Genomic DNA, 21,993 nt, shown 5'->3' with positions numbered 1-21,993 from the left:
AATGTTAATTTGGTATAACGCGCGCTTAAGCTTTAATTAGCTTTTTATTTGAGTCACTGGTACTTATAATTTTATTTTTTGTTTAGGTTAAGTGAGTTTACTTAACGCGCACTTAATCTTTAATTAGCTTTTTATTTGAGTCAGTGGTACTTATAATTTTATTTTTTGTTTAGGTTAAGTGAGTTTACTTTTCCAATTGAGTATATAAACTAGCATGCCCTCTCGTGCGATGCATGATCATGATATATTTTCTAATTTAAAATTTTAAATTATATAAAAATATCAAAATGTCATTATTTATGAGTTAGAGTGTTAGACTAATTGATAACAAAAAAAATTATATTAATTTAAAGGTTAGTATTTAATTTAAAACAGTGTATAATGACAATATTATTAACTTAATGAGTATACTATTAAATTTATAGATTAAAAAACTATTTAAGTCAGTCCCATTTTAAGCAAATAACAGTAAATCATTTATAGAACAAAATTAATACTAGTTGTCATAATTTTGGACTCTTAAAATTTCAAATTATATTATTATTAAAATTTTATATTTAAGTTTGTGGACTCTACTGCTACGAATGAGAGTGAAAATGATATCGTGGACGGAGAGAGCATATATGTAAGACTTTAATTAATTTTAATTGGGGCACGAGAAGTTAAAACCCATACCAAATTTGGATCAGCTGGAAAGTGGGCCTCACTGAACCTAGCCATGTCAAATGTATGGCCTTGATTGGGCTATGGCTATGTATATTGATTAGTGAGCCATCAGGTCAATATCACCTTATGACTTCTGTTACAACAAAAATCTTTGAACCTTTTCTTTTCCGACTCTAAAACTTACCAAGTTTATTCCGACTTTATTAATACGTATAAACTCCAACTTGAAATATTATATGCATTTATTTTATTTTATTTTTATTTTGAGGAGGTGATAGCAATGAGATTTGAACCCTAAATCTCACTGTTCATAGATAAGAGTTCGCACATGTCCCTTGAGGGCTAGCGTAAGCATCTTTGAAGCCCATAGTCTAGTCTAGGATGTTGCTCAATTCTCATATAGTATTCAATTATTGTTTGTTGGGAGCGAGTTTTTTTGTTTTGTAAAATTTTCAACTCAACTGTTTTGTCACCGTCTGATGATAAAATAAAAAATATAGTCGAACAACTCAAAACATGTTTGAGTTCAAAAATTTCTATATTGTTCCAATATAATTAATAGAGTTGATACATATGGAAAAGGTTGCAATATAAATGATAATGTTAAAAAATTGAAATATAATTAAAAGAATTTCGAAAATTAGAATAGAAAGTGATATTACTAGTACTAAAAATACAACTTGAGCTTTATTTCTTTTCATAATTTCGCTTAAGTTTTCCAAAAGCAACCAACGTCCTAGGATAGCACCAAGATAATTGCAGCTCACAAAAGTTGGTTAATCTTAAATAGAAAAAAAAAATAACACGCTATAAAATCTATAATGAACAGTACACATAACATATTTCAAATTAAAAAAAAAAAGTATCATAATTTTTTAAATAGGATATCGTATACTTGAAGAACAATATTTATCCGATGCCCATCTTAAAATAGCGATCGCATATTACCATTGTCATACTAAAAATGGCTTATACTTTGACATTCAACATTTGAAGTGTCAAAGCAGTTTTAGATTGTTGTGTCTCATTTATCTATAATGGAGTATTAAACATCATACTCTTTTATCATTTTGTTTTTGTCGTTGGTGAAAAAATAAATGGATGTCATATTTTTTCCTTTCAAAGAAGTTTACATGATTGTTTAATTATACTTATTTTAAATTTAAATATTTTTAAATTATAGTAATAATTTTTAGTACAATAATTAAGAAGGAGGAAATTTGTATTAATTTTAATATTAATTTGTAAATAAAAAATTAGTTATATATCCTAAAATTAGAATTGAAAATATTATATTGATTTATTTAATTACGTGTTCACATTATTTATTTATTCATATATACATATTTGTTGTTATATTTTCTTTTTACATTATTCATATTTTTCTTTATTTTTTAATTAGTTTTGGGCTATTTAAATATGAAATTTTAGTAATACTATACAATTTGGACTTTTAAGAGCCCAAAATTGTTATATTAAATTATGGATATTGATGGTTTAATGTTATTTTCTCAAAATGAAATTAACTTAAATTATTTGCTTTACAGTATTTTATTATTACTATTATACAATACTTATTAAATTTAATATTATACTCATTAAGTTAATAATAATGTTATTATATCTATTTTACATTAAATACTAATATTTAAATTATTTTTTAATTATTAATTAATTTAATTAATAAATAATGATATCGTGTATCCGTGGGGCATACCTATCTAAATAAATAGTGGGCATGCAATAAATAATATTGCAACGCAATAAATTAACTCGCGCCTACAAATCTAGCTCGGCAACCTATATAGTTTTTAATTAATTGAAGTAAATTCGTAAAATAATTAACGCGCAGCCCCATAATTATAACTTATTTTAGTTGGCGAATTAATATTAAGAGTCAATGTATTTGTACGTAATATATTAACTACAAGAGGAGAGAGATTATATAGTAGTCGATCTCATTCGTTAAAATATTGTTTATTCAATTGTTAAAAAATTCGTTTTTTTCTAGTTTGCATTGGTTTTTTATGATAAGAGAGCATAAGCGTATTAATTTTACGCATAATGTTAAATACAAAAAAAAATGTATATTGTTAATAGAAATATGCATGTTCCAGAATACAAACATGTATAATACGTTCAACAAATTCAAAAATGATTATACAAAAAAAAATTATTAAACACAAAAATGCATACCATTAAAGTGAAAAATGCATAATGCTGAAAATAAAAATGTATGCATAAATTCAAAAAAATAACAATTGCTTGAAACTAATCTACTTCTACTTTTACGGAATTTCATCATGCACTCTAGTATGTTAAACATAAATATGCATAATATGTATTGTTAAACACAAACATTCATAATATTAAACATAATTATGAAAAGATAAATTCATAGGGTATGAATTTATACTATAATACCTCCATCAAATTTATAAAGAAAAAAAAATGAAATCTACATAAAATATTTGAATCGTCCAAATTTTTACAATTAACGACAAAAACTGGAAATTATATACCATCTAAGGCACGGTTAATCGGTTATGCTAAAATTTGTATGAAAGATTAAGAGGGTTATAATCTAATTAGCTTATAAAATGTTTTAAGAGTTTATGAGATGTAATTTCTCAAGAACTTATAATTAAGTTCTCAAATTATTTGGATAATCGAGTTTGTAAGTTAGTAAGAGAAAATCTTTGTTAGAGAGAGAATATTGAAAAGAGATGAACTTGAATTGGATTGTTGCAAGTTCTTTCTCAAGAACTTATAAGTTATCAAAGTACTTGTGAAATGATTGTTGCATATAAGATTATGAAAAAATAAGTTGAGATAGATTAATTTATTTTTTGGAGAGTTTAATTATAAGCTCTTATAACTTAATTTTAGAGTTTATAAATTATTTATGAGTTTATTTTGCCAAACATTTTGAAATTCATCAGCTCGAGTAGCTAACTAAAAATCGGCTCTTTTTTTCTTCTTTTATTTTATATTTTATTTTTTAATGTTATGAAATGTATAGTATTAGTATAAAATTAATTTATGGTAGTCCATTGGCAAGTACTTAATTTAGTTCTTTTTAATCTTTATTTATATTTTAACCAATAAAAACCTTCCCGTGGTGTTTATTCTCTCTTTCTCTGCAGAAGGTTTACCCGATCATATGCCCAATAAAAGAAAAACTTATAGTACTAGTTATTTACGAATTTTGCCTAGATTGAAATTTACTAAAGAAGACTAGTGCAGATATAAACAAATTGCATGCCTCAAGAATTGGCTTCAATTCCTTCATCAATCACAATATACTCTTTCGAAAATCTAATGAAAACGTATGATACAGATAATTCATTGTTTGACATTAATTTCGTTACCATGCACCTCTAACTTGTCAAGTCGTGCATATGAATTAAATTGAAATTCAACTTTATCTATTAATCGAGCTACATATATATGTGTATAATACAATAATAATTACGGCTAGAATAAGAAGAAATTGCTCTATCATTCAACTCTCTTCCATTTAATTATTGACTTAAAGAAATTAAAGAAAATAACCAATTAACAATATGCTATATCTTGAAATTATTTGTTGAAAATTGAAGTGTTAAGTTGGATTTATTTGCTGTAATTAATAGACTAGCACTAGCACTTATTAGGGCTAAACCCAATAAATTTCTTAGCGAGGTTGAAAGTGACACGTGTCCCCTGCTGCTGAGTGTTACCGATGATCGACAGCGACCCCTCCGTTCCGGCGAACGCGAAGCAGTATTTCCCGCTCTCATCCACCGGCATCAGGTAATTATCCGGTGGCAGCGTCAGCGTCTTCCCGCCGGAGAACTTGAACGACACCGTCGGAACCCTTACAGTCCGCGATGAAGAGAGATCGTAGCACGTGTCCAGCAGCGAGAACCCGCCGGCGCGCCGCAGGTTCCGCGTCATGTCCCTGAACGCGTCTCGCAGCGACTCGTACACCGCCGCCGGAAACCTAGTCACCGTCGTCCCCGAGTCCACGATCACCCCGCCGCTCCCCCGCCGCCCGATGGCGAACGCGCCCCGCGGGATCCGCACCGCCCTTCCGCCGACGTTGATCCCGGTGAGGCCGACGTAGAGATACGTCTTGATGAATGAGTTGGAGAGCATCGGCGCCACGACGGAGTCCGCCGGCGCGGTGGAGTTGAAGTCGAGAGTCGACGAGGAGCGTGAGTCGCGGTCGACTAAACAGTAGGAAAATGAGGTGGCTTTGATTTGCGAGGGCAGAGATAAGGAGCTGCCGCCGAGGCCTAACAAGCCCTCCGAACCGGTGAACAAGCCCTCATTGTCGTGGCCGCAGCCGATGGCGACGCCGGAGACGGATCCGGATGAGCCGAAGGAGATGGTTTCGGTGGCGAAGTTGCCGACGGTGTAGGAGCCGTCGCCGTAGGAGACCTGGTAGATGCAGTTGTCTCTGAAGCATGCGGAGGTATCGAGCGCGGCGCATTGTTTGGAGGTGCAGGAGAGAGACTTGTAAGTGGAGGAGGCGGAGGGGTTGAAGATGGGGTCTGATTGCTGGAAGCAGGAGAAGCAAGGCCGGCACTGGAGCCAGCTGACATCGCTGCCGGTGTCGATGGCCATGTAGAATTGTTTGACGGGTCGACCCACCCCGATTCGGGCCAAGTATTCACCCGTGCCCTGCCCAAATCCGGAGGTGACGGGGGATTGGAAATTAGGGTTTCTTGATTTGGATTTGGATTTAGAGAGAGAAAGGGAGTGATGATGGAGGAGGTGGCGGACGCGGGCTTGGTCGCGGGTGAAGCGGGAGAGGGTGAGGGAGGTGTAGTTGCTGTTGGAGTTGAAGGGGAGAGAGGAGAGAGTTAGAGAGAGAGCGGAGTTGAAGTGGTGGGTTGAAGATGGAGAGGAAGCGTTGCGAGTTTGTTGTAATGATTTTGAGACGTCGAGAATCTGAAAGCTGTGATCATTTGAGGATGATGAGGGTGAAGGGTTTGAGATGAGACACAAAATTAAACATGTAATAGAGAGAGAAGTAAATTTGTTGCGAAACATGCTTGAAGATTAATGAATTAATGAATGAGATGGGTGATGGATTAATAGGCGCAATTTATTCAAACTTGAAATAATTCATTTAAGCTTTTATTCAATGCCATGCACATCCCAACTCTTGGGGGGAATAATTAAAAGTCGTCTAGATCTGCTTTATATATATCAAGAATGGTCTTGGTGCCTTAAGGATGTTAACGGATCTATTAGATCTATTAATTAATTAAATAAGGATTCAATCAAATCAAAAATAAAAATATTATTTTCACCGTCTCAATTTTAATTAGTATCCATATTTTCATTTTAGTTTTTAATGACTTTAATACTCACATAAAAGATGAGACCTTATTCTACTCACAATACATTCAACCACATTCATACTACTCCCAAATGAATACTAAAAGTTGGGAAGGAATGAATAAGATTTATTAAACGAAAAAGTAGAATGATGTAACGAAACAAAATGCATAGATCTTTAATTAAATGTGTTTTGTGTTTCCTTTTACAGTGTCGATGGTGTGATGCTTGATCGACCTATTGCAGAGCCATTTGACTTTTATGAGTTAGGCAAGTTGTATTATGGTGGCGGTTAAGATTAGTAATCACACATTCCATATTAACCATAAGGCAAATCCATTAAAAGAGAACCAACATTTAGTAGCAAGTGTATTGATCAAGTGGGAGAGTGGTTAATATATAAGGTCAAAATTTTTGGATTCGAATCAACTATATATGACACAACCTTTAATTTTTTTCTATTTAATATTATTAATCTATTAAAATAAAGAACCACCCATTATATGGTCATTTATTGTATTAAAAAACATACATTTTTACTCATATAGTTTCAAATATAATTTTTTGATAATTAATTCTAATTAAAAATATTACGTTAACTTCTCTTTTTGCAAAACACCCACACTGATAATTCATTTAGTAGACTGTAAATTTCTTTAACCCCCATGAAATTAATTTGAGAGTTGTTGGCGTGCGAGTTACTCTTCATCGCTATCGCTCGATGATAAGAGCATCCACAATGGTGGTGTCTTAGGAGTGGGCCCCACCTAAGACACACCCCTCTCCAATGCATTGTGTCTTAGGTGGGTGCTTAGATCCCCATTTCCACAAAATTCATATTTCTACACTTTTATTTTTAAAATTCAAATTTCATTAAAATTAAAATTCTACATTACAATAATTTAAATAAAATTAAAAACATAATTAAAATACGCTAATAAAATAAAAAAAAAACATAATTTCCTAATTTAAATAAGCCCTCGACGCTTGAGCACTTCTTGGACTAGGTGGTTGTGCAAAGCCAATTGTGCATCCGTCATACCCGTCGTATCCTTGTTCAATAGCTTCATATCCATCTCCTCCCGTTTCATCTCGGCTTGCATTTTTTTGGCATGGGCGATTTCCCCCGTTTTGAGAGCATGCTCCTTCATGCTTTCGGCCACCTTCTCGAGGGCGTCGGAGAATGCCGATCCTCCTCCCGAAGACCCTTCTCCCTTCTTCGCCTTGCCCTTGTCTCGCTTTGCCGCTTTTTGGCCTTGGGGTCTCGCCGTGACACTCGGCTCCGAAGAAGTAGTGGTTGCTCCACCATCGGAGCCCTTCGACTTTTTGGCGGAGTGGACATCCCCGGCTTGCGACGTAAATCTTTGGCAGTCACGAAGCACTTTCCAAGCTTTGACGTATAGGAGAATTGCTTCTTGAAATTCGCCTCGAACATCGTCTGGGCTTGTTGGAAGATTTGATCGTCGCTCATACCACTCCCCCAATTCTCCTTGCACGTGTTGTAGAAGCCCTCGAAGAATTTTGTCTCCTTTTGGACACGGGCGAAGTGGGACTTGAGATGCTCCGACTTTCGCGGCGGCGCTCCCGAAGTATTGAGCGCGTTCAACTTCTCGGCGATTGCTCCCCAATATTGGAGCAACTTTTGGGAGGTCCCCAAAATAGGATTGTGGGTTGCCTCCGCCCACAATATTGCCACGAGCTCGGTCTCCTCGCTAGAATATGCTGCGCGAGTGCCCTTGGCTTTCGGTTTCACCTCCTCCGGCTCTTCTTGAACGTTGGCGTTCGCCGCCGGCGTAGGAACATTTCTTGTAGCCAAGACATTCGAGGCTGCTGAAAATGGAGCAAACCCCATCATTGGAACCCTCGATCCGCCTTGTTGCTCCATGTATTCATCGAATTCACGATCCATCTTTGGAAATGTAGAAGAGAGAATTTTTTGGGGGAGAGAACTGTAGTTGAAGGTGTTGGTGAATTTGAAAGAATGGAAGGAAGAGTAGTATTTATAGAAGGGGAAAAAAGAACAAAAAAATAAAAAAATCAAAATAACCGTTAAAAATTTGCAACGGTCGTTTTTTTTTTTTTTAAAAAAAAGAAAATTTGGAAACGGTCGAATTTTGCCAAAATAGCCGATTTTTGGATATTTTTTTTAAATTAGGCGCGTCCGCAGGACGCGCCATCTCATCTCCTCTCTCGCCTCGTGCCGTAGCCTCGACCCAGCCTCGCATCTGGGCGCCCCTCCAGCGCGCGGCCGCCTCCTTCGCCCCGGGTCGACTCCGCCCTCGACATGGCCGCTGTGGATGCTCTAATAGACTTCCACAGTTGGGAGAATCGATTACTTCTCTCTCTAGAAAAAAGAAATGTACTCTTCGTCCCAAACGAAATGTCTTGTTTTATTTTTTGGGCTGTTCCAAACGAAATGTCCTATTTCTTTTTTTGGCAATACACTCACTCTCTATACTTAATATTTAAATAATTTCCACCAACCCACTTTATCTACTTTATACACATTTCTTAATCTCCGTACCGAAAAAAAATAGGACATTTCATTTGGAACGGAGGGAGTATATTCTTTCAATGCTTCCCCTCTATAACAGAGGCTAAAGAAAAGTAATTTTTGCAAAACAAAACACTCATGCTTCTCTATCTAGCCGAAGCTGTGTTTAAAAAGAAAAGTATAAATTTTGCAAATCAAAACAAGATTGCTAAAATGTCCACAAATTAAGCTTGAGTATTTTCCGTAAACAACCGTGCAATCATCAGAATTAATGAGATTCAATGTACCACACTTTATGTCCCACTTTCAATTTTATGTGTAATCTTATATTTTTTTTTCTTCAATTTCAACTTTGTATGCTTTAGTTTAGTTTTGTGATTATTAACTAGGGATTATTCCATCAATCTAGGGTATATAATTATTTTTTATCATTTAATTTCACTTTTATTAGCTAATAATAGGTTGATAAATTCAAAATCACGGTATATACTTTTTTAAAAAGTTAATTTTTTGAAATAAAAATTAAATATAATTCACAGTATCATAATAAATTTTATTTTTACAAAAAATATTTTTAAAATAATGGTACATATAAAATTGTGAGACACTGAATCTCATCTCGCAATCATCACCTATTACCTCAAAATTGGGGGAATTCAAAAATTAGATTAGAAGGATGAACAAGAAAAAAATAAAAGAATATATTTAACATTTCACCTTTTAGACTCTTCAATTGGTAAAATTCAAAAGAATGATTAGCGGATGAAGCTTGTCGATTTTCTACGGCCTAATCTTTCGATCCTCTTAGCCACAAACAAAATGTAATCATTGGATCCACTACAAAAAAACGCATGCCGTCGGTAATAAGGCACGACCGCCGGTGATAAAGGCTACCGACGGCGTTACCGGCGGCAAATCGCCGTCGCTAACCGGCTCGTCGGTAACGCCATTACTGACGGCGATCGGCCGCCGCCGGCAATTAACGGCGGCAACGCCGCCGGCATTTCCGCCGTTAAATGCCGCCGTTGAACGCCGGAGAGTTGCCGGAAAATTACCGACGGCATATGTCGTCGCTAATTAGCGGCGGCGAGATCGCCGTCGGTAATGTCCACAGGACGGTGGTGGCGCACTCGCCGGTCTTGGCCGATGTATTACCGACGGCAAAATGCCCTTGCTAATTACCGACGGCAAAATGCCATCGGTAATGTTTTTTAATTTATTTTTTGTATTTTATTTATTTATTTTATTGTATATCCACAATTTATTTTCGTATTTATATAGTATTGCATAATTTAGACGAACTTCCCAGTCGGTCACCCATCTTAGTTGTGCTCTAAGTCAAGCACGCTTAACCTTGAAGTTCTTTTCGAGTGGTCACCAGTACAGAACACTCGTATTATTGATATATCTAGTACCTATTAATTCATTTAAAGTCTACTTCAATATACAATATCATACATATTCATAACCTTAGAATATGTCGAGATGATATCCAAAAAATGTTGTTAATTACGGATTTGGCTCGTTTCCATCCTTATTTTTATGTCGGAAAAAAAATTATTTATTATTTTAATTTAATTTTTTTTATATCAATCTAGTAACAATCTTGAATTCTTACTATGAATATTATCTTAGATTAGTGATGATTGATGAGTGAATCACTAATCAAATTAACATTCTTAAGTTATAATTATAAGATTCTTACAAAGAATCTTGAATTCTTAGTAATAATATTAGATTAGTGATGAGTGATGAGTAAATCAATAAATCAAATTAACATTATTAAGTTATAATTATAAGTTTCTTACTAACAATCTTGAATGCTTAGTAATAATATTAGATTAGTGATGATTGATGAGTGGATCACTAATCAAATTAACATTCTTAAGTTATAATTATAAGTTTCTTACGAAGAATCTTGAATTCTTAGTAATAATCTTAGATTAGTAATAATTAATGTTTGAATTTTAACTAGTAATAATCTTAGATTAGTAATAATCAATGTTTGAATTTTAACTTGTATTTCAATATATATCTAATTTTAATATTTTTGTATTATTATCTTTAACCAATTAGTGATGAGTGATGACATTCTTAAGTTATAATTACAAGATTCTTAATAAGAATCTTGAATTCTTAGTAATAATCTTGGATTAGTGATGATTGATGAGTGAATCACTAATCAAATTAACATTCTTAAGTTATAATTATAAGATTCTTACTAAGAATCTTGAATTCTTAGTAATAATCTTGGATTAGTGATGATTGATGAGTGAATCACTAATCAAATTAACATTCTTAAGTTATAATTATAAGATTCTTACTAAGAATCTTGAATTCTAAGTAATAATCTTGGATTAGTGAAGATTGATGAGTGAATCACTAATCAAATTAACATTCTTAAGTTATAATTATAAGATTCTTACTAAGAATCTTGAATTCTTAGTAATAATCTTGGATTAGTGAAGATTGATGAGTGAATCACTAATCAAATTAACATTCTTAAGTTATAATTATAAGATTCTTACTAAGAATCTTGAATTCTTAGTAATAATCACTACTAAAAATGGAAATAGGGATAACGGTTCACACATAACGGTTTTGGTCAAAAACCGTTATGTATGAGCGCACTTTTAGTAATATATAACGGTTTTCCAAAACTCCGTTATGTATGTACTGTTATCCAAATGTATTTATAACAGTATCAAACTAACCGTTACGTATTAGCGTTATCTATTAGTAATATATATAACGGTATTACAGAACCGTTAACCCATTCGTTATGTATGAGCATCTATTCAACAACGATTGTTTCAGCGTTAAGAATACCGTTATATATGAACGTGATTTATAACGGTAGTTCCAACTGTTATTCCCTACTGTTATCTATGACCTTTTTTTTAAAAAAATTTGTTTTTAAATTTTTTAAAACTAAATTATAGGCATCTTTTTATAACAAAAAAAAACCTAAATCTCGAACCCTAGTCTTCACTCCATCTGCAATTTCACTCCATCACAATTTCACTCCTTCTGCAATTTCGTGAAATCAATTTCTGACTACTCAATTTTAAGATTTCCCCTTCGCCTCTCTTCCACCGCATCACCAAATCTCAAACCCTAGTCGCTGCTTCTGCTGAAAGCTCGCGGCAATTCGGAGGGGGACGCGCTCCACGCGAACCGCCGCTGCTCGAGTAGCAAGCACCAGCGGTCGGCGCCTCCGTCTCAATCGCGAATCGGGCCAAATTCCGCAGTGAATCGCGTCCTCCGCCTTCTCCGCAATTCGGCGCCTCCGCCTAGGCCACGATTCGCAGACACCACTACCTCTGCCGCCGCCGCCGCCCCGGTCTATCTCTCCGCCGTGCTTGAGTACCCGCCGCTGAGGTTAAGTAGATTTTAGATTCGCAGCACATCCCCTTTGATTGCATGCGTCGAGTTTTATTAAATTCATTGAATTCGATTCTTTTTATGTTATTTTTATTTGAACTTTAATTTGCTGAAAAAATCATCCACCGACGTCAATTGATTGTTGTATTTGTTTGATTAATTGTAAAAGGGAAAATTCATCAAAAATAATCTTTTAACCTATTGTTTTAATTTTAAATGCTAGATTATTGTTATTTTCCTTTATTTGTACTTTGGTTTTGGATTTGATTTTGCTCACATAATTTTGGATATTAGGAAATGCTGATTAATTCAATTTGCTGTTGTGATTAGGTGTTGGAGCTTGCTGGAAATTCTCCTAAAGACAACAAGAAGACATGATTGTTCTCCCAAACATTCACCAAACTCTGTTGCCGAAAAAAGCTAGTGGTGGGGACAAGAAGATTGGCTCTGCCTCGCATGCATGAATTTTAGGGGGTTTTTGTTGTGAATTAAATGGTTTTTCGTTGATGGAATTGAGGCATTCGAAATCTCACAGAGCAGTGTTTCTATGTGCCATTTTGGTCAACCCACTTGATATGGCTAAGGTGCATTTGATATCTCAATATTTTTCTTTATTAATGATCTATCTAGCTAAGTTTCTACTTCTTTGATTCACTAAGGTTGTAGCAATGTATCCCCTTCCTCAATTTTCTATTTGTGGATATATGCTATTGAGTCCTTCAGTCACTTGCCAATTGGTTGCTAGACTTGTACTTGTTTAGTAAAACTAGTTAATGGTCTAATTGATTTTTCGAATACAAACCCCTTCCCTCACCTAGTCACCTGCAAAAAAGAAAACAAAAACTGGTTTAGCTATTGAAATTTTCTTTCACTTATCTATTTTGCCCTTTTAATGTTTGCATTTTAGGGCAGCTCTACATGTACGTCTAGTAGTATTACTATTCACTTATTCATCTCCATTTTATTTTTTGCTTTTTGTGTAATCTTTCAGACAAGATTACAGGCACAAGCAGCTGGAGTCCCCTACTCGGCTACTCCTATCCATTAAATTAAAAAAAAATGTAATATTGCTTATCTCTTTAATCACTTCGAAGTTCAATTGAAGAAATGTTTAGTTGTTACACTTTTGTTGGTTGCAAAAAACGAGTTTCACATAGGAATGCATATGGAAGTTGATAATATAAATAAGAAGCCATATGCCTCATAAATGATAGACAGTTGCAAAGTATAATAGTTGAATTCCCGATGGGTATTTCTAACATGCTCAGTTGAATGTTATTAGTATTTTGTATTTTTTTTAGATAAATATTATTAGTAATTTAATAAAATGTTATTTTGCCTGACAAATGTACTTATTCTTTTAATATAGTGAAGGAGAGCAAGTTTTTATGGATTATAGCACATTTAAAATATAGCTTATTACTGTTATGTTATTGGTTTTTTATTCATTGATTATCCTTGACATTAGTATTATCTTAAGAGAAGACATTGGTTTCTTATTTTGATGTTGTACCTTATCCTAGTAGCCATTACGTGAGTAGTCCCCCAGAATTATATATATTAAAAATAATTGACTATGTTTTAGGCTACTTATGTTGATTTAAAACTTAGGGAGAATACTATTTGATGTGCACGTAGTTAGACATATGACGTGAAATCCTTTGCGTTTGGGTTTAATTAGGAAGTCCTTATACTTAGCAAGTGAATCCATGACTAGCAGCCTGCTGCTTAAGCTTTCAATATCAGTCAATATTTTAAAGTTAATGGTAATACTCACTAGTTATTATTTACTTTGTAAGGTTGCGCTAGTTCATGGGATTTCCATGGGTGAAGGTGCATCCTTAATGGTCCCAATGAAGTTCTCTGTTGTCACAGAGAAAAGTGTGAGTATAATGAATCCTTCTTTTCTCTGTATCCTATTATGGTGTTTAAACATTAATAATTTCTTTTACAATATGTTAATCTAGGGTTTTGCAACTCCGGAGGCAAGCAATATTGGCTTTCATACTGATTGTGATTTTCATACATGCTATCTCACCTTTCTTTGTGGATTGAGTTGTACATCTTGTATTCTTGCATCATCTAACATAACATACTTGTGGGATTCAGAAAGACCTCGAAACCAAGATTGAGAAGTCGAGGAAGCAGATAAAAGAATGCAAAAACAGAGCAAAGAAAATCTGTGGTGTCAAGAAGGTATGATTGTCCTTACGCCGTGTGATTGACCTTCCAAAATTTTATTCAACTGCTTTTGTTCAAATATTTCTTCACTTTTGAAGTCATTGTCCGTGTAGGAATACATCGTTATAAGTGTTCTTATCTAGTTTATAATATGGTTTGATGCTTAAGTCTATAGTCTACAAGACTACAACTTATATTATAGCAGGGAATGTTAGACATCGATCATCTTCTTAGACATCATCTTCTTCGATTTTCAGATTTCATTCCGCGTTTTGACAGATGGAAGTTTGGATGGATGGATTGCTTTTGACTTAAAGCTACTTCAGAGTATCATTTTTCGTTGAAAATTGTAAATGACTACTCTTGCTACTTAGATACATTACTTTTGTTAGCAAAGTATTGGATGGTTAAGTTATTTGGATATATTTGTATTTTTTATTATGGATGGATGAATTTATTGGGATGGTATAATGATTGACTGATTAAGTATTTATATAATATATGTTTTGGTTGTAGTATTTGTTGTGTTTGAGGTTATTGTATATTGTATAATTTGTATTTAAGAAATTACAAAAATAGATAATAATAATAATAATAATAATAAAATATGCTAAAATTTTGCATTCGATAATACATAACGGAAATAAATGTTATATAAAATACAAAAAAGCGTTATGTAATGACAATATAATATGTAAGAAATATATTTTATAACGGAAAAAATAAGTTTTATAACGGTGAAAAATCGTTATGTTTTCTATCATAAGATAACGATAGTTAACCGTTATGTAAAATATAAAAAATCGTTATGTATAGTTACAATACATAACGGAAAAAATACATTTTATAACATATTTTACCGTTACGTATTATAATCAAAGACAACGGTATTTCATGTGTTATGTATCCTCATAGTACCGTTATGTATACATAGTATAGATAACGGTATATTACCGTTATGTATGAGCGCCCTCATACATAACACCACTATATACAACGCTTTTTTTGGTACATAGATAACGGAAAATTACCGTTATGTATGAGCGTTTTTTTTAGTAGTGAATCTTGGATTAGTGATGATTGATGAGTGAATCACTAATCAAATTAACATTCTTAAGTTATAATTATAAGATTCTTACTAAGAATCTTGAATTCTTAGTAATAATTTTGGATTAGTGATGATTGATGAGTGAATCACTAATCAAATTAACATTCTTAAGTTATAATTATAAGATTCTTACTAAGAATCTTGAATTCCTAGTAATAATCTTGGATTAGTGATGATTGATGAGTGAATCACTAATCAAATTAACATTCTTAAGTTATAATTATAAGATTCTTACTAAGAATCTTGAATTCTAAGTAATAATCTTGGATTAGTGAAGATTTATGAGTGAATCACTAATCAAATTAACATTCTTAAGTTATAATTACAAGATTCTTACTAAGAATCTTGAATTCTTACTAATAATCTTGGATTAGTGATGATTGATGAGTGAATCACTAATCAAATTAACATTCTTAAGTTATAATTATAAGATTCTTACTAAGAATCTTGAATTCTTAGTAATAATCTTGGATTAGTGATGATTGATGAGTGAATCACTAATCAAATTAACATTCTTAAGTTATAATTATAAGATTCTTACTAAGAATCTTGAATTCTTAGTAATAATCTTGGATTAGTGATGATTGACGAGTGAATCACTAATCAAATTAACATTCTTAAGTTATAATTATAAGATTTTTACTAAGAATCTTGAATTCTTAGTAATAATCTTGGATTAGTGATGATTGATGAGTGAATCACTAATCAAATTAACATTCTTAAGTTATAATTATAAGTTTCTTACTAAGAATCTTGAATTCTTAGTAATAATCTTAGATTAGTAATAATCAATGTTTAAATTTTCACTTGTATTTCAATATATATTTAATTTTAATGTTTTTGTATTATTCTCTTTGATCAATTTATTAGATGATAAATGAAAAAATAAATAAATAAATAAAATTAGCGGCGGCAAAATGCCGTCGATAATTTTGGCCGGACGGCGGTGGTACTATCACCGGATGTCACCGGCGGTGGTGATTAGCGGCGGCCGATTGCCGCCGGTAACTACCGACGGCAATTGCCGTCGGTAATAAATAATATATATTTATATTAATATATATTTAAATTAGCGACGGCGTGATCGCCGCTAATTAGCTGCGACCCGTTTTGCCGTCGGTAATGGGCCGGTAATAGTCAAAAGGCGGGTCGTCGTTTTTGCCGCCGCCGTGCCGTCGGTAATTGCCGGTGGCGGCGCCGCCGTCGGTAGTTTTCGTCGCTATTTACGCGTTTTTTGTAGTGATCATTGTCGTCAACAGAGTTAATGAAAGTTGCAAGAATCCTCTACGGCATTAGAACAGGTTCGGCCCTGACATTTCGAAGGCCCTAGGCGCAAAGGCGAAAAAATGAGCTTCTTAAAAATAAAATTTCGATATTTTTGTTGTTAGCTAGAGATAATGCATAATCATCTTCCATACTTATGTGTCTATATAACTTTAATCAATAAATCGCACTAAATCAAAACACATGATCGAATAGTTATTGAAATAATAATAAAATAAAAAATAGCTTCATCAATATATAACATAAAGAATTTTTAATACCTTATTTTCAATTATTCTATCGAAACTATAGTAAATAGTATTGTTAATAATATCATATATGCAATAGAACTATCAGAAAAGCAATACAAATTTTAACATTCTCAAGAACTTCATCAATCAACTTAATTTATTACGAGGATAACACCTTTGATGAATTTATGACACCTTTGCCCATTCATTCATGAAGAAGGGTTGGCTCTGCATTGGAGAAGCAAACACTGCTATCCTCCTTCTCCTTGTTGGTGCCGCTACATCGACCTCTCGAGCTCCGATTGCCGCATTCTAAATCTTTTTGAAGTAACCATTTTTTTTTTTTTTTTGCTTCTTATGTGGTTCATCCCTTTAAGTTTAGGGGCTATATATTTATAAGGGGACTAGAGCTGCGTAAGGGTAAAAAAAGTATATGTATTAACATTTTAATTGTAGTTTTGCTTGTAAGGCTATAATGAGATATTTGAGTGGTATGTACTTGAAAGTTGAAATACATAGATGCGTCAAATATATGCTTGAAAGTTGAAATACATAGATGCGTCAAATATGGGCCCGTAAGAAATGTACCAGGTTGCTACTTTTAGACCATCTTTATCAGCAACCATCCAACCACCCAACCATCCAACCATTTTTAATATTTAATTAATTTCTCTCTTTTCCACATTACTAATATTCATCTCAACCCAACCACCTCTATTTTTGTTCATTTATCAATGACCACCCCAACCATCCAACCACCCAACCACAACATAATTTTATAATTATATTATTATTATTTTTATTCGTAATAATTTTAATAATATTAAATATAAATTAAAATATTATAAAAAATTAAAATACAAAAATAACAAACTAATAAAAATTTAAATTATGACAAACTAAAAATATAAATTACAACAATCCAAACTTAAAATAGAAAAAAAAAACAATACATACTAATTATCATCTCCAAACTTTTGCCATATATGCTCGATCAAGTCATGCCAATTGGATTGTTACTGACAAAGCACCAAGCAGACATTAGTGATATATCTTCTATATCAGTCCAACTTTGCGCATTGTTGGAAGGGTTTGCAGAAAAATTTTCAGAGGTTTGGTGATATTCAGAAATAGGAGAATCAGTTGGATTATGCGAGAATTCTGAATTCATAGCATAATCAAACTCTTGGAATTCATTGAAGTTTGGAATATCAGCAAGATTTGGATAATAGTCTTGGGAGGGATTGAAATTTTGAGAGTTGAAAAAAGAATTATTGTCTCCATCCATTGAAAAATAGAGAAACAAATAATAGAAGTTATATGTAGAGAAGATAAATGAGAGAATTTGAAGATGTTTTGAAATATAGCAAGAGTGGTCTCTATTTATAGAGAATGAAAAAATATAAATTTTGGTATAATTTTTTTTATTTTTTTAATATTTTATATAAAAGATATAATGATTTTTATCAATTATCTAAATAAAATCCAATCAACCAATAATATAATTACAAGTGTCATGACATCAATGAATTAAATTTGAAGAGAGAGAGAGACCAAGGCAGGTCCGATTTTTATCTTGGTCGACCACCTCTCCAAGACCACTTTGAATTGTTATTTTTTTTTTCCACAAGAGGTCGACCAGGTCCCTCAAAATGAGGCCGATAAACTTGGTCTTAGGTATAGGCTAGTCATCCAGTGTCCCACAATTTTATGTGTGTCACTGTGTCTCACGCTTATATTTATTATTTTAAAAATATTTTTTTATAAAAATAAAATTTATTATAATACTATGAATTATATTTAATTTTTATTTCAAAAAATTAAATTTTAAAAAAAGTATATACCATGATTTTGAATTTATCAACTTATTATTAGCTAATAAAAGTGAAATTAAATGATAAAAAATAATTATATACCCTAGATTGATGGAATAAACCCTAGTTAATAATCATAAAATTAAACTAAAGCATATAAAATTAAAAGTGAAGAAAAAGAATATAAGAAAACACATAAAATTAAAAATGACCATAAAGTGTGGTACACTCAATCTCATTCCAAAAGATCGGCCTCTTTCGACACCAGGCACATGTTATAAGCCCGCACTTCCCGATACCGGTGCATATGTTTTACTTGAATTCTAGTAATTGATATAATTAATAATTTTAATTGTAAAATGATATTTTTAAATTGAAAATTGATGAATTAATTAAGATGAATGCACCGTACAGTCAAGTGCACATAAGTTTTGTCTAAAATTGTAAGCCTATTATAATATGGTCCGACAAGCCAAAAGATTTACTTGATCGTGTTAGAGAGCTATGTACAGAGATAACTAATTAGGTGCGTTTACTTTGATCGTAAAATTTTTATTGAAAAATGATGGATAAAAAAATGAAAAAATATTATATATTTTTTTATCATATATTTAGAGAGTGTTCGATTACCGAGATTAAATTAGTTCGACATTACCTGAGATTGAGTTGGCTCGAGATTAATTTTGTCATAGGGGATAAGCCAAGACTATTTCTATGTGACATTGTTTCAAGATTGAATCACGGGCCGTATCCACCCAACCGAACAAGATATCATAAGATTAGTCTAATCCAATCTTATCTAATCTTTAATTTCAAACCGAACGATCTCTTACTAGAGATGAAAAGATGAGAAAATGTTAGCAAATATTTCACAACCTTACCCCTAGGATAATATTTTCCAATATTAATGAAGAGAAGGTGAGTGAAAAGGAGCTGCCAGAGAAAATATTCTACCATGCTCAAAGAAAATTTTCCATCATAATAAACATATAAAAATGATGGAAAATGAATGAACATATACTTTTCTTTAATTTTTCATGAAAGTAAATGCACATTTACTCTTTGTTACGTCAAATGACGCGATACATGTATTAGTTCTACAAATCTGATAGTGACATGATTAATTAAAAGTTTAGGATTTTAATATATATACATCCTATAACGTGATTTTTAAATTTATTTATTTATTAATAAAAAAATGACAGGATACTTGTGGTTGAGATAAAAGAACTCATGTAAAAGCAATGACACATTTTTCTTGGGACTTTTCTCACTTCTTATCATATTATAACAACTCATATCTTCTTTATTAATGAAATACATATAAGAGATGTAACAATGATTTATGTAGTTTTTGTATTTTAAAGGCCACAAAAAGATTAGATAATTCGATGAAGTGCATTAGGGAAATAAAGTTCAACATTTGTTAGGGCTAAAAGCAATATATTTGTTGGCAAGATCATAAGTAACCCGCATGCCCTGCTGCTGCACATTGCCAATAATCGACAACTCCCCCGACATTCCGGCGAACGCCAAGCAAAACTTCCCGTCGCTGTCCACCGCTACCATGCAGTTCTTCGGCGGCAGCACCACCCTCTTCCCGCCACCAAACTCGAACGCCACCGTGGGGATCCTCGCCTTCGACAGCGAGGACAAGTCGTAGCACGTGTCGAACAGAGCATAATCGCCGGCCCACGGCAGTGCACTGGTCTTGTTCCTGAACGCATCCCGCACCAAGCCGTACACATCCCTCCGCAGCCGCGTCACCGTCGTGCCGGAATCCACGATCACGCCACCACTCCCGTCGCTCCCCATCTCCAGCAGAGACGCCGCGAACTTCACCGCCTCGCCGCCCACGCTGATCCCGGTCATCGCCACGTAGCGGTAGGCGTCGTTAGAGGGGTTGTCGACCAGCGGCGCTGCCACCGAGTCGGCGGGCGGGATCGAGTTGAAATCCAGAGTGGACGACGAGTTCGAGTCGCGGTCCACCAAGCAGTATGAGAACGACGTCGCTTTGATCTGAGCGGGAAGAGATGAGGCGCCGCCGCCCAGGCCCAGCAGGCCCGCGGCGCCGGAAAACAGGCCGCCGTTGTCGTGGCCGCAGCCGATGGCCACGTTGTCAACGGAGCCGGAGGAGCCGAAGGAGATGGTTTCGGTGGCGAAGTTTCCGATGGTGTGGGAGGCGTCACCGTACAAAACCTGTCACAAAAATAGTTTAATTAGGGAAGCTAAAATCTCGAGAAAACTCAATAAATATAGTTTGGTTTTTCTAAAAATTGGTTGGGGTGCTGAAGCTCCCACAAGCACCCCCCACCGAGAAAACCTGGTAAAGACAGGTCCCGACGAGGCAGATGGAGGATCGGAGGGCGGCGCACTGCGGGGAGAGGCAGGTGAGCGGCTTGTAGGTGGAGGAGGCGGACGGGTCGAAGATGGGGTCGGATTGCGGGTAGCAGTGGACGCAGGGTTTGCATTGTAGCCAGGAGACGTCGCTGCCGGTGTCGATGACCATGTAGAGGTGGGCGGCGGGGCGGCCGACGCCGATGCGGGCGAAGTACTCGCCGCTGTCTTGGTTGAGTCCGGAGGTGAGGGGGGATTGTAGGTGTGAGTGTGTGGAGAGGCGGGAGAGGAGGGAGCGGAGGTGGGCTTGGTCGCGGGCGAGGCGGGAGAGAGTGAGGGAGGTGTAGTTGGCGGCGGTGGTGCTGGAAGGGAGAGAGGAGCGAGAAATTAGAGTGAGAGAGAGAGAGTGATCGGGCGGTGGTTGGTGGGTGGTAGTGGTAGTGGTGCGAGAGATGATTTGGCGAGCCTGCTCTAGTGAAGCAGCGACGTCCAGAATTTCAAAGTGTTTGTGCGATGAAGTGATTGAGATGAGAGACAATAATATTAAACACGTGACACACACGCCCATTGTCTTACAAGTTATATATTTCGATTTTATTTTTTCGTTAACATCCTAAGCTGCTTTCTATTTCTATGGCTTCAACGTATGCTTCAATTTGAGAATCAGATGCTAATAAATTAATTTGCGCCGCAATTTAATTTATTTTATATAGCTTGGGCTATTGCGTCTCGCATTGTACAATCCGCTGGGCCCTTTCGAAGAAATTGTTACAATCTTAGTTAATCAATTCCTTTAAAGAACGCAACATAAAATGAATCCTTCGTAAGATGAAATAATACGTACGGGTGTCTATGTAATTATGAGAAGTAATTCTGGTTCTATGTTGTATTCGTATATATATTACTATCATATTTGGCCAACTGAATATCAATTAATAATTTGATCTAATAAATTCACTTGCACTTGATTGGCCATAATGCAAGTTACAATTATAAAGTACAATCATAATTATAAGTAGGCTCACAAAATTAGTGTGATGGTCCGTCCAAGCTTTTAGAGTTGGGCTAGAATAATAAAGGCCCCAAATAAATTGGATCTACAAAGTTCGCCCACACAATCTATATATTAACTTTTAATATTATTTTAATTATTTATTCTCTCCC

The 21,993-nt window shown here is 34.4% G+C and overlaps 3 protein-coding genes across 15 annotated transcripts; 1 reads left to right on the top strand and 2 right to left on the bottom strand.

The window, feature by feature from the left end:
- Positions 1–4,072: 4,072 nt before the first annotated feature.
- Positions 4,073–5,803, bottom strand: LOC131020270 (protein ASPARTIC PROTEASE IN GUARD CELL 1-like). The gene has a single exon (XM_057948984.1). It carries the CDS (start codon positions 5,704–5,706, stop codon positions 4,309–4,311), a length of 1,398 nt encoding a protein of 465 aa, XP_057804967.1. The 5' UTR covers positions 5,707–5,803; the 3' UTR covers positions 4,073–4,308.
- A 5,615-nt stretch (positions 5,804–11,418) lies between these two features.
- LOC131020268 (3-hydroxyisobutyryl-CoA hydrolase-like protein 5) lies at positions 11,419–14,574 on the top strand. Of its 13 annotated transcripts, none has more exons than XR_009100653.1 (6): positions 11,419–11,872; positions 12,206–12,459; positions 12,867–12,936; positions 13,675–13,758; positions 13,985–14,071; positions 14,314–14,574. XR_009100653.1 is itself a non-coding variant. In XM_057948978.1 (6 exons), the coding sequence occupies exons 2-6, from the start codon at positions 12,382–12,384 to the stop codon at positions 14,398–14,400; spliced, it is 354 nt and encodes a 117-aa protein (XP_057804961.1). In that variant the 5' UTR covers positions 11,458–11,872; positions 12,170–12,381; the 3' UTR covers positions 14,401–14,574. The 13 variants fall into 13 exon arrangements, 6 of the variants coding, with proteins under 6 accessions (XP_057804963.1, XP_057804961.1, XP_057804965.1 ...); XM_057948978.1 differs by lacking the exon at positions 12,867–12,936 and adding an exon at positions 13,843–13,860 and having other exon boundaries at positions 11,458–11,872; positions 12,170–12,459; XM_057948982.1 differs by adding an exon at positions 13,843–13,860 and having other exon boundaries at positions 11,458–12,459.
- Positions 14,575–19,762: 5,188 nt separating this feature from the next.
- On the bottom strand, positions 19,763–21,456 carry LOC131020267 (protein ASPARTIC PROTEASE IN GUARD CELL 1-like). The gene is made up of 2 exons (XM_057948976.1): positions 20,816–21,456; positions 19,763–20,691 (listed from the first exon to the last, which is right to left on the bottom strand). The coding sequence occupies exons 1-2, from the start codon at positions 21,395–21,397 to the stop codon at positions 19,909–19,911; spliced, it is 1,365 nt and encodes a 454-aa protein (XP_057804959.1). The 5' UTR covers positions 21,398–21,456; the 3' UTR covers positions 19,763–19,908.
- Between the last annotated feature and the right edge of the window lie 537 nt (positions 21,457–21,993).

The sequence above is a fragment of the Salvia miltiorrhiza genome, chromosome 4 (genome assembly GCF_028751815.1).
Source record: "Salvia miltiorrhiza cultivar Shanhuang (shh) chromosome 4, IMPLAD_Smil_shh, whole genome shotgun sequence".
Lineage (NCBI taxonomy): Eukaryota > Viridiplantae > Streptophyta > Magnoliopsida > Lamiales > Lamiaceae > Salvia > Salvia miltiorrhiza.
This window is presented reverse-complemented; position numbering and strand designations above follow the sequence as displayed.